Source organism: Physeter macrocephalus, chromosome 14 (genome assembly GCF_002837175.3).
Source record: "Physeter macrocephalus isolate SW-GA chromosome 14, ASM283717v5, whole genome shotgun sequence".
Classification (NCBI taxonomy): Eukaryota; Metazoa; Chordata; class Mammalia; order Artiodactyla; family Physeteridae; genus Physeter; species Physeter macrocephalus.
Genome location: NC_041227.1, coordinates 52521436 through 52535503, shown reverse-complemented (window position 1 = coordinate 52535503; position 14068 = coordinate 52521436). Strand labels below are relative to the sequence as shown.

The following is a 14068-nucleotide window of genomic DNA, read 5'->3' as shown; positions in this document are numbered from 1 at the left end:
TTTAAAAAGTAATTTTGGAACAATTTTTATCAGATGCAACTATTACGACTTTGGCAAAATATTTATTCCCTCTTTCTATGATGTACTGAACTCATAACTGGAAATGTTCTAAAGTAATAGGAATCACTACTGGAAATAATATTTTGATTTCATATAAAAAAACAAACTTTTATTCAATATTTACCAAAGAGTATTTACACTGCATTGGTCCCTCCCTGTTAAGAAGGGTCAGATAGTATTAGGGCTTTTTTATAGTTGGAAAAAAAGGAGGCACAGAACAACGATGTCATTTACAAAAAGCCTTATCATCAATCAGAGGCAAATTCCAGGTGAGAAACCAGCTATCTGTGTTCCTCGACCTTTGCTCACTTTCTCAATGACTCCTTCCTGCTTCTGTGGTTGCTGAATGATTTTTAAAGCTTTTTATTTTTAATTAGAATAGAAGTAGGAAAATACTGGTTATGGTTGAAAAAACCAACTGTGAGCTGGGGAGAAAAGGAGACTTCCCTGAAACAGAAACCCGCTGACTTCTTTCTTGTGGGAGCAGTACTTTAAGAAAGGTGGTGGTATCACCCAGGGTTCTCACAACCACTTGCATCCCCAGAATCCCCTGGAGGGTTGGATGAACACAGAATGCCGGGCCCCATTGCCAGTGTTTCTGATTCCATAGGTCTAGGCTGGAGCCTGGGAACTTGTATCTTTCACAAGTTCTCATGTTGTCTGGGGACCATACTTTGCGAAACGCTGGAGATGAGCCACTCCCCCAAACCTCAATGCCCTGAGTTCTTTCCACCCTTCAATCAGAGGTTTTCAAAGCCTCCAGGGTTTAAGAACCACCTGGGAGAATCTGAAGTGGTATACCCTCCCAGGCCCCAGCCCTGGAAAGTGTGACTCGGCGGGTGGGAAATCTGCATCTCCATCAGCAGCCCCAGTGATTCTGTTGCTCCAAAGATGCACTCAGAGTAAAGCAGGCCTTAGGTCATCACATATTTAGAAGAAAAATGAAAATGGCTAAATATATCTGGTCTCTTTACTTCTCTGGGCAAAGAGGTAGACTTTATTTACTTTTGATCTTTCCCCTTTTGTCCTTTGACCAATTTTGCCTTTGCTTTGGAGCATTTCAAACACAACAAAAGCGTACCTCACTTCTAGTCCAAGCTATTCTGTCAAAGTCTCTGGAGGCAGGCTGGGGAAGAAGGCACACAAAACACTAATCACAGAATCCTAGAGAGGTCACCCTTGGTTTTCCATCCAAAAGAAGACATACGGCACTCCTGCTCTACTGTATGGGCTGAGTGGTGTTCCCTCAAAATCCATACATTGAAGTCCTACACCCAGTACCTTAGGACGTGACTGTGTTTGGAGATAGCATCTTTAAAGAGGTAGTTAAGGTAAAATTAGGGTAGAACCTAATTCCTATAACTGATGTCCTCATAAGAAAAGGAAATTAGGACACAGACACAGAGGGAGGACCATGTGAAGACAAAAGGAGAAGATGGCCATCTACAAGTCAAGGAGAAAGGTCTCAGAAGAAATCAACCCTGCCAACTCCTTCATCTCAGACTTCTAGCCTCCATAACTGTGAGAAAATAAATTTCTGTTGTTGAAGACACACAGTCTATGGTACTTTGTTGTGGTAGTCCTACCTTATCATGAACCCTGCCTTGAGGATCAATGAGGAGCTACCATGAGGGTCCCCTATGAAGCATCATATAAGCATCAAACTTCTGTTCTACTTAGAGGCCTGGGAGGTTGCCATGTGGTCCCTGCCCATGGAGGTTACTGCTTCCAATTGACAAATTCATCCAAAGCCTGACGATTTTGACTTTTACAGTTATGCATTTTTGAACAGACTAGCATTGAGCTAATCCACGTAAGAATATTTTCACAGCTAATACCTAAAGCTTTTATACATGCCTGAAAGATGAGCTTCTCTGGAGGGTTATGGGAGCATTTTAAGTACAGAGGTATTTCCATTTAGGCACAGAGGCTGCAGAAAATGTTGCATGTATATTTAATTCTTATAAATCAAATCGTGTTTTAATTGCGCCAGGGGATTTCCATATTTAAAGGAGCCCTGGAGTGAATCTGTCTATAGTGTAAATAATCCCCCTTTCCAGTTTATTTGGTGAGTTTTGATTTTCTTATTTAGAAAGAAACACATCACTTTTTTTCTTTCCACGTTTTATTTTGACGTAATTGCAGAAAAAAGTTGCAAGCACAGTACGTCAGATCTCTGTAGAACTTTCTCCTTGATTCTTTATTGTTTGAGAAATGTAATGACTTGACTATTATCTTAAGCTCCTGCCTCCAAATTTAGGCTAATAGAGGCTTTTACAGAAAATAGCTGATTAACTCAATATGATAATAAATATATCGGATCCTCAAATGTTACAGTGACAATTCCAAAAATTGCTTACTGAAGACCTGCTAAGTGCCCCGCAAACCCTCTCAATGTTTAATTTGGATCACCCCCTACTCTTAACCCTATAAGAGAGGTACTACTATTATATCCACTTAATGGATGAGGATACTGAGACAGAGAGAGTTTAAGGATCTTGCCCAAGGTCACACAGACAGAAATATTGTGGTGCTGAATGCAAAATAAACCAACTAGATTCCTGGACCCATGGACTTAAGGCTAATCTTCTAAATCAGGTGCAGGCAAACTACAGTCTTCTGGTGAAATCCGGCCTACCATCTTTTTTGTATGGCCATGAGTTAAGAATGATTACATTTTTATATGGTTGAGGGAAAAAAAATCAATAGAAGAATAATATTTGGTGACAAGTGAAAATTATATAAAATTCAAATTTCAGTATCTATCAATAAAGTTTTATTGGAACACAGCCATACTCATTCACTTGCATATTATTTATGGCTGCCTTATGCTACAACAACAGAGCTCAGTAATTGCAACAGAGACTGCATGGCCCTCAAAGACTAAAATATTTGCTACCTGGAACCTTACAGAATACATTTGGGGACCCTTGTTCTAACGTCTACTTTCTGTTTGGAACAATACTACTACTAATTGTCTCTCAGGAGAACATTAGCCACTCCCCAGGAAACTGTCACTAAAAATTTCAGAGGGTATCATTTTATCAATACTTTGTCAAAAATTTAATTTTATTTCAGTTTTGTTTAAAAACAAACATCCAAAAACAATTTGAAGACATGTTTTTTCAATACTTGTCCCAAATTTCTTTTTAATTCATTGTGGTTTAAGACAATGCAACAAGGAGAAATATGGTCCCATAAGGTATTTGTGGAAGGATAGCAATTCAGTTACAATAAAAACAATGCAAATAAATTTTATTTCCTAAGGCATTTGGCCTTCTGGGTCATGGGTGTCAATATACAGATAAGGGCCATCCTAGAGCTTTGCTTCTCAAATGCTAATATGAACTGAATCAATGGGTGGGGACCCTTTTAAAATGTAGATTCTGATCTAGCAGGTTTGGGGTGGGGCCTGAAAGTCTACATTTCTAATAAACTCCCAGGGGATTCCAGGGCCACCACCAACAGTAAAATACCTATGTAGGGACTATATAAACAATCTTCAGTACAGGTGATATTAATAAGACTGACAATTAAGATGCCATTGAGTTTCCGGTTCTGGACCAAGTATGTTCTACAAGCGCTATAACTTTTTTTCTTATTAAATCCACAAGGAAACTAAAGCTGAGAGAGACAAAACTATGAGACAAAACTGAAATCTGAGCCCGCTTTGCATGACTCCAAAGCTCAGACTCTCTCATGAAGTCTATCAATGGTGATACTTGGTCCTGAGTTGATGAAACATCCCCTCCAACCTTGGAATGATAAATATCCACCAACGCCTTTCCAACAAAACCGTGTCTAAAGATTCTGCAGTCATCTTCTGGCTGAAAACACCCGACTCTGTCAGGCTAAAGACGTTAGCTACAAGCTCCTGATCACATTTAAGAATCTGCAATAGGGTTTTAAATCCAACCAAGGAAGCCTCTGGGCAGGATGTATCTTCTGTAGATAAGAAAAATCCCACTTGCAAGATAGAAATAAGACGTGGGGGAAGGAAACACGAAGGAGAAATAGTGAACCCTTAAGCTCGGATAACATAGTTGGAAAAGCATGGGCTTTGGAAACTTTTAAACTTAGTTTTTGCTAGCCTCGCTAAGTTTTCTTGACCTCATCATTTAATATCCTCGAGCCTCTGTTTTCACATCCATAAAATAAGGACAAAACTATCAGTTTCATTAAGTATTGTTGTAAGGATTAAAACTATTACATGAACGCATTTGGAAAATAATAGCTAATCAATAAGTGATCTCAGTAATAGTAATAATGGAAATAGTAATTATTATTATTATTTGGAATCTCAAAATATGGCCCATTGGGGACTTTTTTTGTTCTCTTGTGTTTGTCTTTTTTTTTTTTAAGAAAGGAGTAGCCAATTGCTAACTAATGTACTGTACATAATGCTAAACATAATAGAATTAATGGAAAACATCTTAAGATTGGGAAATAATTGCAAACATTTAAATTTGGGAGTTTTAATGTTACAAGACAGATGTCTGGCTTCTCTTGAGGAATCAGGAGATGGGGCCCCATGGGTTTGGGCTAGTATTCCTGCCTGGCAGAGCCACTCAAAGTGATGGGGAGAAGCTACTCCTGCTATAATTGAGGTATGTCCCTTCCAATTTGCACATTTCACTTACTGATCTCACAACCTCCTCCTAAAGATATTTTAGTGCGCAATCTCTGCTCGGGAGAAAAAAAAATTACAAATTGTGCTTCAGCTGAAAACAGTGGAGTTTACAAGTCTCTGCAAAGAACCCAGATGGACTTCCTCCCTCTCTGCCTCTCATCCTCCAGGGGCAAGAGCTTCTATGATGCTACAAGAGTCCAAAAAGCCTTCCAGAAAGCCCTCCCTAGTGGCCCCCTCTTATATTTCACTTACTATTACAGAACTGGATTTTAGGAGGATCTGGGTATATTTGCAGGATGGCTGTAGAGATTCATCTTGAGTTTCCTTCTTATCCTAGATTAGGTTTAAAATCCTAACCTTATTCTTTTGGTGAGAGTAGAAAATACTATATTTCAACTCTGAATCTCTCAAAGAATAATCAGGTACATTTATTTAAATATGCCTCCTACATCTCTCTCTCTCTGTCTCTCTCTGTCTCTCTGTCTCTCTCTCTCTCTCTCTCACACACACACACACACACACACACACACACACACACACACACACACACACAGCAATGGGCTGAAAGCAAGTAGACTATTTCACCTGGTGAAAATTGTTTTCGAAAATGACAGAGAACTAATATAGAGGGTTTCAGTGTTTACAATACCACATGTATATCAAACAAACACTAGAAACATACAAACGGATTCATATTTTTTCCAGAGGAAATATCAATGATATTGGGGTGTTCGTGTTTTTAAAATGATACTGAGTTTAACACAATGATGGGTGTACAGCGATTAACCTCTGTGTCAGTTTTAAATGTATAACCCATTAACTAATTTAATCCCCTAAAAAAATAACAGCTGTTGGCATTATTCTTTGAGTAATCCTTGTTTAGTTTCCATAATGGTATACATTTTAATGAAAAACTCATTAGAATGTAGCATGCAGCATAATTAATTCTGGCTGATTCTTTTGGTGTTAATAGCTAATGCAGATGCTGGATTCTATTTTCCAGTGGCTTTATTAATTTTCATAAACCAATATTTTGACTGTAATGGGTTGTAACAGTTCCATACAAGTTCTAGAAATGCATTAACTGTCATCAATGTAGTTAATCTAACTAGGATTTTGAGATTTGTGTGTTGGTTCTTCAACACCAAATTTTTTAAAAGAAAAGGGGACAGCTTCGTTTTATACTTGGAGAATGAGTATCTACATATAATTAACATAAAGTATATTAAACACTATTTGGCCAATTTGTCTCTATTTACACAACAACTTAATTGGCTGGGCTAATAACAGTGAACCATAAATTTTGAAAAGAACGCTGAAAGTGGAAAGCAAAAAAATCTTCAAAACAAAATGGTTTATGATAGAATGGCAACTCAAGTTAAAACATAAAGAGAAAAATGAACCCACCTCATTTAAAAAAATCTCTGGTAATTTGCTTTCCTCAGAAAAGTTTTGGACAAAAGTAGGAGACACATTGTATAATAGCTTTCCTTGTTGGGCACCATTTGTTAATCCTGGGGTCTGTCAAGAACCCAGTCTCTGGGATTGGTGACCAGTCACCGATGTGGTCTTACATCTTTCAGGGCTTAACCCACGTAAATTGTTCATGATAAGACTCTGATTTGTTGCGAATGTAGGTCTGGGTCCTAATTCATCACTGTGTTCTTATTATTTTTTTAAATTATTTCATTCATTTAATCAGAGCTTTCAATGGTTGTCAACCACTCAATGGATAAATTCCAGAATCCAGATTCCTTTTTATGGTATTATCAGGTCTTTAGCAACTTTTCTCTAGAAGGTTCTTTCTGATCTCAGTCAATATTTCTCAGTCTTTGGAGAAAACTGATCTTGCCTCAGAAATTCCCATCTCAGATGAACATCAAGTACTTGTATTTATTTTTAATTCTGTTTTAACTTTTCTCAATGGATTCTGAAGATAAGGTTGAGAAACTCCTTTGGACGCTACCAAACTTCTCCTTATTTACCCCTACAATGATCTTCTCTCTGCCTTCTTGGCTGGCAAACTCTAACTTATCCTTCCAGACCCAATTTATGGCACCCCTTTTAATGCAGAGAGAGTGGTTATTTTCCAGTGGTCCAGGAGGTATCATCATTTATTATATCTTGACTTTATTTGTGTGCAGCCTTTACTGCCCTGCCAAATTCTGGAGGGAAGGGCTGCTACCCCAGAGCCTACCACAGTGCCTGGCACTTCCCAGGTCCTCAGTGCTGTAACTCTGAGCTAAAGGATGAATTAATGGAAGCCAGTGGTATGTGTGAATTCATACACAGCCTCTCTCTTTGGCCCTTCCTTGATGGACATCATACAACTGAGTGACAGCCAGCTAACCATGGGTTCATGCAGTATCGTGTAATTGCTACCAAAATGCAATGCTAAAAAAGCAAAACCAAAACCAAAACACCTCCCCAGGGCATAAGCTTTGTGTTTATTAAATCTGAAATCTACAGCCAGGGTCAGCAAAGTAGGGGCCAGGGCTTTCACAGTTTTACATAGCTGGTTGGTGGGGAGAGGAAAATGACTATTTCATGACACAAGAAAATTACATGAAATGTAAATGTCTGTGTTTTTAAATAAAGGTTTATTGGAACACAGCTATGCCTATTCCTTTATGTATTATCTACAGTTACTTTTGCACTAGAAGGGCAGAGCTGAGTAGCTGTGGCAGAGACTATATGGCTCATAGAGCTGAAAGTATTGACTAACTGGCTCTTTACTGAAAAAGTTTGCAGACCCCTGCTCTAAGTGAAAAAGGCACTCACTCCTTCCTCTTTCATAACTAAATTCAGCTTCATCTTTTCTCCTAGAATCAGCAAACACAGTAGTACGTCTTGTCTTATATCGCCATCCTCATCCTCACCGCTTCCATCATGATCACTGTTGTGATACGTTCTGAGCTTGCCAGCTCCATTTTCTTTTTTTTAATGTTGGGCAGGAAAGGGTTAACTCAGCAAGCCCGGCCTGCTCAAACCTTGTGCATCTCCCCCCATAGGCTTGTCTTTAGGACTGGTCAGCTCCTGGGAGATGAGTTCTGAGCTCTTGGAATATTCTAGCTGATGAGATTGTTTTTGGATGCCTGAGGCCTCGGGCTACACAGTACCAGTTTGGTAAGATTGTTTATGGAAGCAATGTGATTTACGGTGAGTACTTATTTTTGCTCTTTGGGCTAAGGTTTGAGTAATTGAGGTCAGTCATGGGTGCTCCAGGTCTACATGACCAACTCCCCCCAAAAAACTTGAGGCCAAGGCTCAGGTGAGCTTCCCTGACTGGCGACACTTTGCATGTGCTATCACACATCTTTGCTGGGAAAATGAAGCACTTCCTGTGACTCTACAGGGAGAGCACACCCAGGAGCTCCCGCCTGCCTGGTTTCTTCTGGGCTTCCTCCCAGGTGCTCCTTCCCTTTGCCAATTTTCAATCTGTAGCCTTTTGTTGCAATAAATTGGAATTGTGAGTATATCAGCCTTTCTGCATCCTGTGAGTATGTCTAACCAAGCCAGCTCTGCAGCATAAAATCAAACTATGCTTTTCCTCTGGAATCAAAAATCACAAAGGAATGCCCAAAAGAGGAAACATTTGGGCAAATGTCTCTCTTTCATTCTTTGATTGCCATCAATAACTACAGCTACTTGGACATCTTTAACAGTAGCCATCAGCAGGGCATGAGAATTTTTTTTTTTTTTTTTGCGGTACGCGGGCCTCTCACTGTTGTGGCCTCTCCCGCTGCCGAGAACAGGCTCCGGAAGCGCAGGCCCAGCGGCCATGGCTCACGGGCCCAGCCGCTCTGCGGCATGTGGGATCCTCCCGGACCGGGGCACAAACCCGTGTTCCCTCCATCGGCAGGCGGACTCTCAACCACTGCGCCACCAGGGAAGCCCAGGGCATGAGAATTTTTAAGATATTTGGTGCATATGTCACATCTTTCCTCATGTGCTTCTATTAGGACCGGGTTTTTCAATCTCAGCACTATCAGAATTTTAGGCCAGATCATTCTTTGTGTGGGGGGCTGTCCGGGGCACTGCAGGATATTTTGCAGTATCCTTAGCCCCACCCTCGAGAGGCCAGTAGTGAACACCCCTCTCCCCAGATGTAACAGTGAAAATAGTCTCCAGAAATTGCCCGATTCCTTTGGGAGGCTAAATCACTCCCAGTTAAGAACCATCAATCCAAAATACTGGATTAACTAAAGCATGTCTGTGTGATAGGGAAGAACAAATCTGACTCCACATTAGATCTGTTTCTTTTACTTTAACCTTTGTATTCTTTTGCTTTTGCTTAGAGTTAAGAATGTTGCCTATAGCCTGAAATATACAGGATAGCTATTCTCAAGGCTCTGACCTTTAAGAGTACAACACTGTTCCATTCTTATAGAGATAAAGTTGCAGAACAGAGAATAACATTTGTTTTGTTGGAGGTTTATAGGCACATCGTGACCTGAGCTATGTGCACAAAGGATTCCAACACCAAGAAGTGTGGAACAACCAACCTGGCCCCTCCTTCGCCTTGCCTTTAAAAATACTTTGCTGAAACCCTTCAAGGAGTTTGCGGTTTGGGGGCAAGAGCCACCTGTCTCCTCGCATGGTTCTTTATGTAATAAAGACCTTTATATAATAAACCTGTCTCTGCTCCAAACTCTGACGTTTTAGTATTGTTTGGCCTCACTGTGTGTCAGGCACAGGAGCTTGCATTTAGTAACATACGGGAGGTAACTTGCAGGGAAAGGAATTGGCTTTGTTATAAGATAGACAATGATAGGGGTTTGAATCAGCTTTTTAACCTCTGAAGTAAGCAACCCTGGGCAACTCCACTTCACTGGATTTCTACTTTATCTGCAAAAGGAAGAAGATGACACTCATCCTGCAAAGTTGCCATCTCTGTAAACATATGTAAACATCCCATCATGGGGGTTGGGCATGCAGCCAATAATATTAAATGCAAAGATACTCTTACTAATTGTCATTGTATTCTGTGACCTAATGAATGGAAGGCATAGAGGGTGTGCCCTCATCTATTACTGAGGAAGCTGCATCGGAAGGTGGTGAAAAATATGGGCTTTGTGGTTAGAAAAAAGACCTTTATATACTATACAGATTCTTCACAAACTAGTTCTGTGATTCAGGAAATGAGATAAACTCTCCACAAAAACCTTGGTTTCATAATTTCTCTAAAGAAGATAATGCAATAACATTTTTATTAGAATTGGAGGAGATGCAGAGTTTTTAGCACGGTGCCTGGCCCAGATTAAGCACCCAGAGTTGGCTTATGTTGCCGATGTTTTGAGTTGCTGAGTGTATTGATGAGGGCGACCTAGAACTTTCCCCATGAAATTTATCCAGAGCCAGATACCCGAACTTCATCTTCCTCCACAGCCTAGTGGTGGGGCTTCTCCTACAAGGACCATCCTGTCACTCCCTGCTTTGGGGCAAGCTCTCCTTGATAGCCTTTCCATGCAATAGAATGGGGACTCATTTATTTAGGAAGTGCAGTTTTCAGCACATAAGCGAGTGCTGATCCTGTTTGAAGATCCCCACAGGCTCCATCAAAGCTGAGCTGCATTCCCTCTGTAGGACAGGGAAGGACGCAGATAAAAATGAAGGCCAAATGTGGGCAGGGATGGAACGAAATCCACTAAGACAGATGCAGGGAGGAGAGAGAAAAAGCAAAGTGAATTGCCACCAAAAGGGGAGGCAAAAGTAAACAGATGTACGAGATAAACTCTTTGAAGTGGAACATTTCCAGGCTGAAAATCCTTTGCCTGGGGACTTAAATCTGGACTCTTCCGTTCCAGTTCACTGAAGTGCACTGCATTGGAATCTGGCAGATGTGTAAATTATACGAAACATCACCGAGCCAAAGGTCATTGTTCACAAAGAGCAGCTCCCCACCGCCCTGGCTCTGAGTCCAGGCGAGGCTGGTCCTCTGGGTGGATATGGGGAACTTTAGAGCCACGAGGAACACCTGAATATTTGCTGCTTGGAGGGGCTCTGGGTGGTGGCAGGTACCTTTCCAAACCACCTTATGCTCTTTCAGGATGCTAAGGCAGTCACCCAAAACGGGGCGTGCTTTGTACCCAGTCTTTTGGCAGATCACCCCAAGCCCAATCCAAAGTCTAGGACTGTGACCAATAAAAGAAAAGCAACTTAGGTCAGGTTATCCCAGGTTCTGGACAAATTTTACTTTTTTCAGATGCTCTTGTGTCCAAATTTTAGGAAAGGAAGTAGAAAGAAGTCCATCCAAAAGTGTGGCTAAAGGTCATTCTCTGAACTGTAGTGGACTCAACAAAGTGAAGTGGGGGGAGGGAGACCTACATCTACCTACTTCTGATCCAATTCTTAGATGAATCATGGTTCACAGTGGCCAAGAGCCCACAGAAAACCAATACCTTTGCCCGGGTAATCCAAGGTCAAAATACACCTGCCCTTTTGAGCTACGCAATCACAGAGCACTACATCCATCCTCTTCATTTTTAACCTTTATATTGAGATCCCAATCCACTTTCTCATCACCTAGCCTGGCATCAAGTCATGTGATCCGTGGCCAGGCTTGTGCTGACGTGGACACAATCAATCCAGGTGACTTCAGCGATCACACTAATCTCTTATATTTTTATCTTACTTTTCAGTCTATGAAGATCTTTTACACTCATTATTTTATCTGATCCTCCCTAGAAACCCCAGGATAACCTAGTTTCAAGACCTGGCCACTTTTCAAGTGTGACTTTGCAGATAGGTAGGCCCTTCTTTTAGTACCCGTCATTTTGTTTCACTCCCCACAAAGCAGATATGTTTATTTTCAGAAGGAGGATCCACTCAGGACCCCCTTCTTTCCTTCCCCGCAAAAGCACACTAATAATAATAGTGTCACCAAGACTATTGTTCACTGTCATCTTCAAGGTTTCCAAGTCGATTGACTCTGCATCTCTCTCCTTTTGCGTTTAATTGTGTATTTCTAGTCATCAGGACCTAACTCTATCTTAGATCTGCATTGCATTGGAAGATCTTTTCCTTTCCCTATTGATCACAGCTCATGGAGTAATTTAACTCAATTCCAATTTTCCTTTGCAGGCAGGGGGCTCCCCATCCATGGAAGTGAGTTATGTGCGTTCAAGTGGTGCATCTTATGAATCTTGTTAAGCTTTGCTGCCTTATAGCCCCACTGATGGAATATTTAATCACAGAAATGAGTTGGCAGATATGATATACAGTGTGCGTGAGCTTTGCAGCCATCTTACCAGCAACTGAGAAACGGATGAATTTGCCATTTGTCAGGACCATGTCAACAATTGTGTATAGCCTTCTGTTATTTATTTTTATTTTGTTTTACTCATGTATGAAGATTAAAGGTGCTTTCAATCAGCAGTTTTGTTGGCTAGCTATCATGATTATCCCTTAAGAATATCACTTTTTTAAAAAAACCTTTTTATTAGATGGCAAAGGGGACTTCTCAGAATGACAGGGAAACTCTAAGAATCCCTGTTGAGGCCTCTGCAGCGGGATTCCTAAAAACCCTATTTTTAATTACACTGAATAACTTGAGAAATGCTACTGGGAACAGATATTTGCAGACATTTTACTTCTACTTAGTGCCTTCAGTTTTATTTTGACTCTAAAATGGAATGCCCGTAGATGCCGGCTAGTCTTTGAAACTCACCTGGGTATTTTTTTATATTGACTTATCAATCATTTGTCATGAGAATAAGCCTCAAGGAGTCTGAAGATGATTAGGCTTAGGAAAAATAATCAATGCTGCTGCTTAGTTTTATAGGAAAACACCCACTTGTCTTTGGAGGAGATTTATGTATGTTCATGGAATATGCTGATTTAGGTGTATCTGCTTCTGGAAACTGGTATTGGATAAGCATTTAAAAGAGTTCTTGCAGGTATAACTTGATGAGAGTTCAGAAAAACCACCCCCAATGAAAGACCTTTCATAACAGCTTTCTAAATGCTTCTCTTAGAACGTGTGTGAGGGAGAGTGCATGTCATAATTTATCAAAGCAAATTAATACTGTTCAGCTAGTAATTAAAGATCCTCATTAAGAGGTATAACTGCTCTCCCCACCCCCACCCTGCGTGAGCAATAAAAACACACTCCGGGCGTCAAGAGGTTACAGACGAAAATCGATAACCTGCCATTTTATAATTAAAGGGAAAATAAATGTTAGGGGAAAAGTCCACTAAATTAGGAAAATTACCTTTAGGAGAAATTGAAAATATTGATTTTAATTTACAAAATATGTGCACTTTTCATGCCCCATTCTGAGAGACAATTGGAGGCTGGGTTGTTAATTCTGCATAAGCTTCAGAAAATCCATAATTATACTATGGGAATATTGTGATCTTTGTCATTAACACGAAGTCTTATATATAGAAATGACTAATAAAATAAGGCTGGCTCTCTGTGTCAGGCAGATACAGGGCTGACCTGTGAAATACCCACAGCAAATCAATGACAAGGTCTTCATTTCAGCTCTGGGGCACACTCAAAATTCCAAGATAAATCCAGACTACGTTTGTAGTTGGGGAAATTTAAAATGCCCCCTAGATTCTTAGTCATGGGTATTTAAATGGATAACATGAGGCATTATACCTGGTTATGGAAATGAATACATTCTACAGCTCTATTTTGCATATATGCAGTCCACAGACACAGGTGCCTGAAATTTTAGATTTAAACTAGCGGGATTCTCAGTGTTTATGGGTCTTCAAGTATTTCAAAGGAATTGTTCTGGAGTGTTGGATCTGCAGCACCATTTCCCCACACTTCTGAATATCATGAGCTCTGTCTACCTACATAGACAAACATACAGGCTAAAAGAGAAAGCCTCTGATTATCAAGGATAGCCCAGATATTGGCAACACCAAACACAAATATTCAGATTTCTCAAGTAACATTTACTTCTCCGTGCCCCCCCCATCCCCACCCCTCCTTTTTTTAGATTTAAGTTTACTGAAGCAGCTCATAGAAATAATTATTTGGTTGTCTGGACTCCTGAAAGCTTCCCCTGGCATAAGCAGTTAATATGTCTGAATACTGTGGTATTTGAAATAATCCAAAATTATTATCTTACTCCTCTTCTTTAATTTGACTGATTTGGAGAGGGCAGTAGCATGATCTACTATCAGAGGGCACAGTCAATAAGAATGATGACTTTTAGGGCTTCCCTGGTGGCACAGTGGTTGAGTCCGGCTGCCGATGCAGGGGACACGGGTTCGTGCCCTGGTCCGGGAAGATCCCACATACCGCGGAGCGGCTGGGCCCGTGAGCCATGGCCGCTGAGCCTGCGCGTCCGGAGCCTGTGCTCCGCAACGGGAGAGGCCACGACAGTGAGAGGCCCGCGTACCGCAAAAAAAAAAAAA

The 14068-nt window shown here is 40.6% G+C and overlaps 1 protein-coding gene across 46 annotated transcripts in view; it reads right to left on the bottom strand.

Annotated features, from left to right (window-relative positions):
• The window catches only part of RBFOX1 (RNA binding fox-1 homolog 1), a 395937-nt gene that overhangs the window by 91576 nt on the left and 290293 nt on the right, over positions 1-14068 (bottom strand). The window contains exon 10 of one of the 46 annotated variants that reach the window (XM_055090216.1): positions 1142-1186. The exons of the other annotated variants lie outside the window; for them this stretch is intronic. Within the exon in view, the coding sequence (XP_054946191.1) occupies positions 1167-1186 (20 nt within the window). The 3' untranslated portion in view covers positions 1142-1166. The remainder of the gene's footprint in view (positions 1-1141; positions 1187-14068) is intronic. 46 annotated transcript variants of the gene reach the window in all.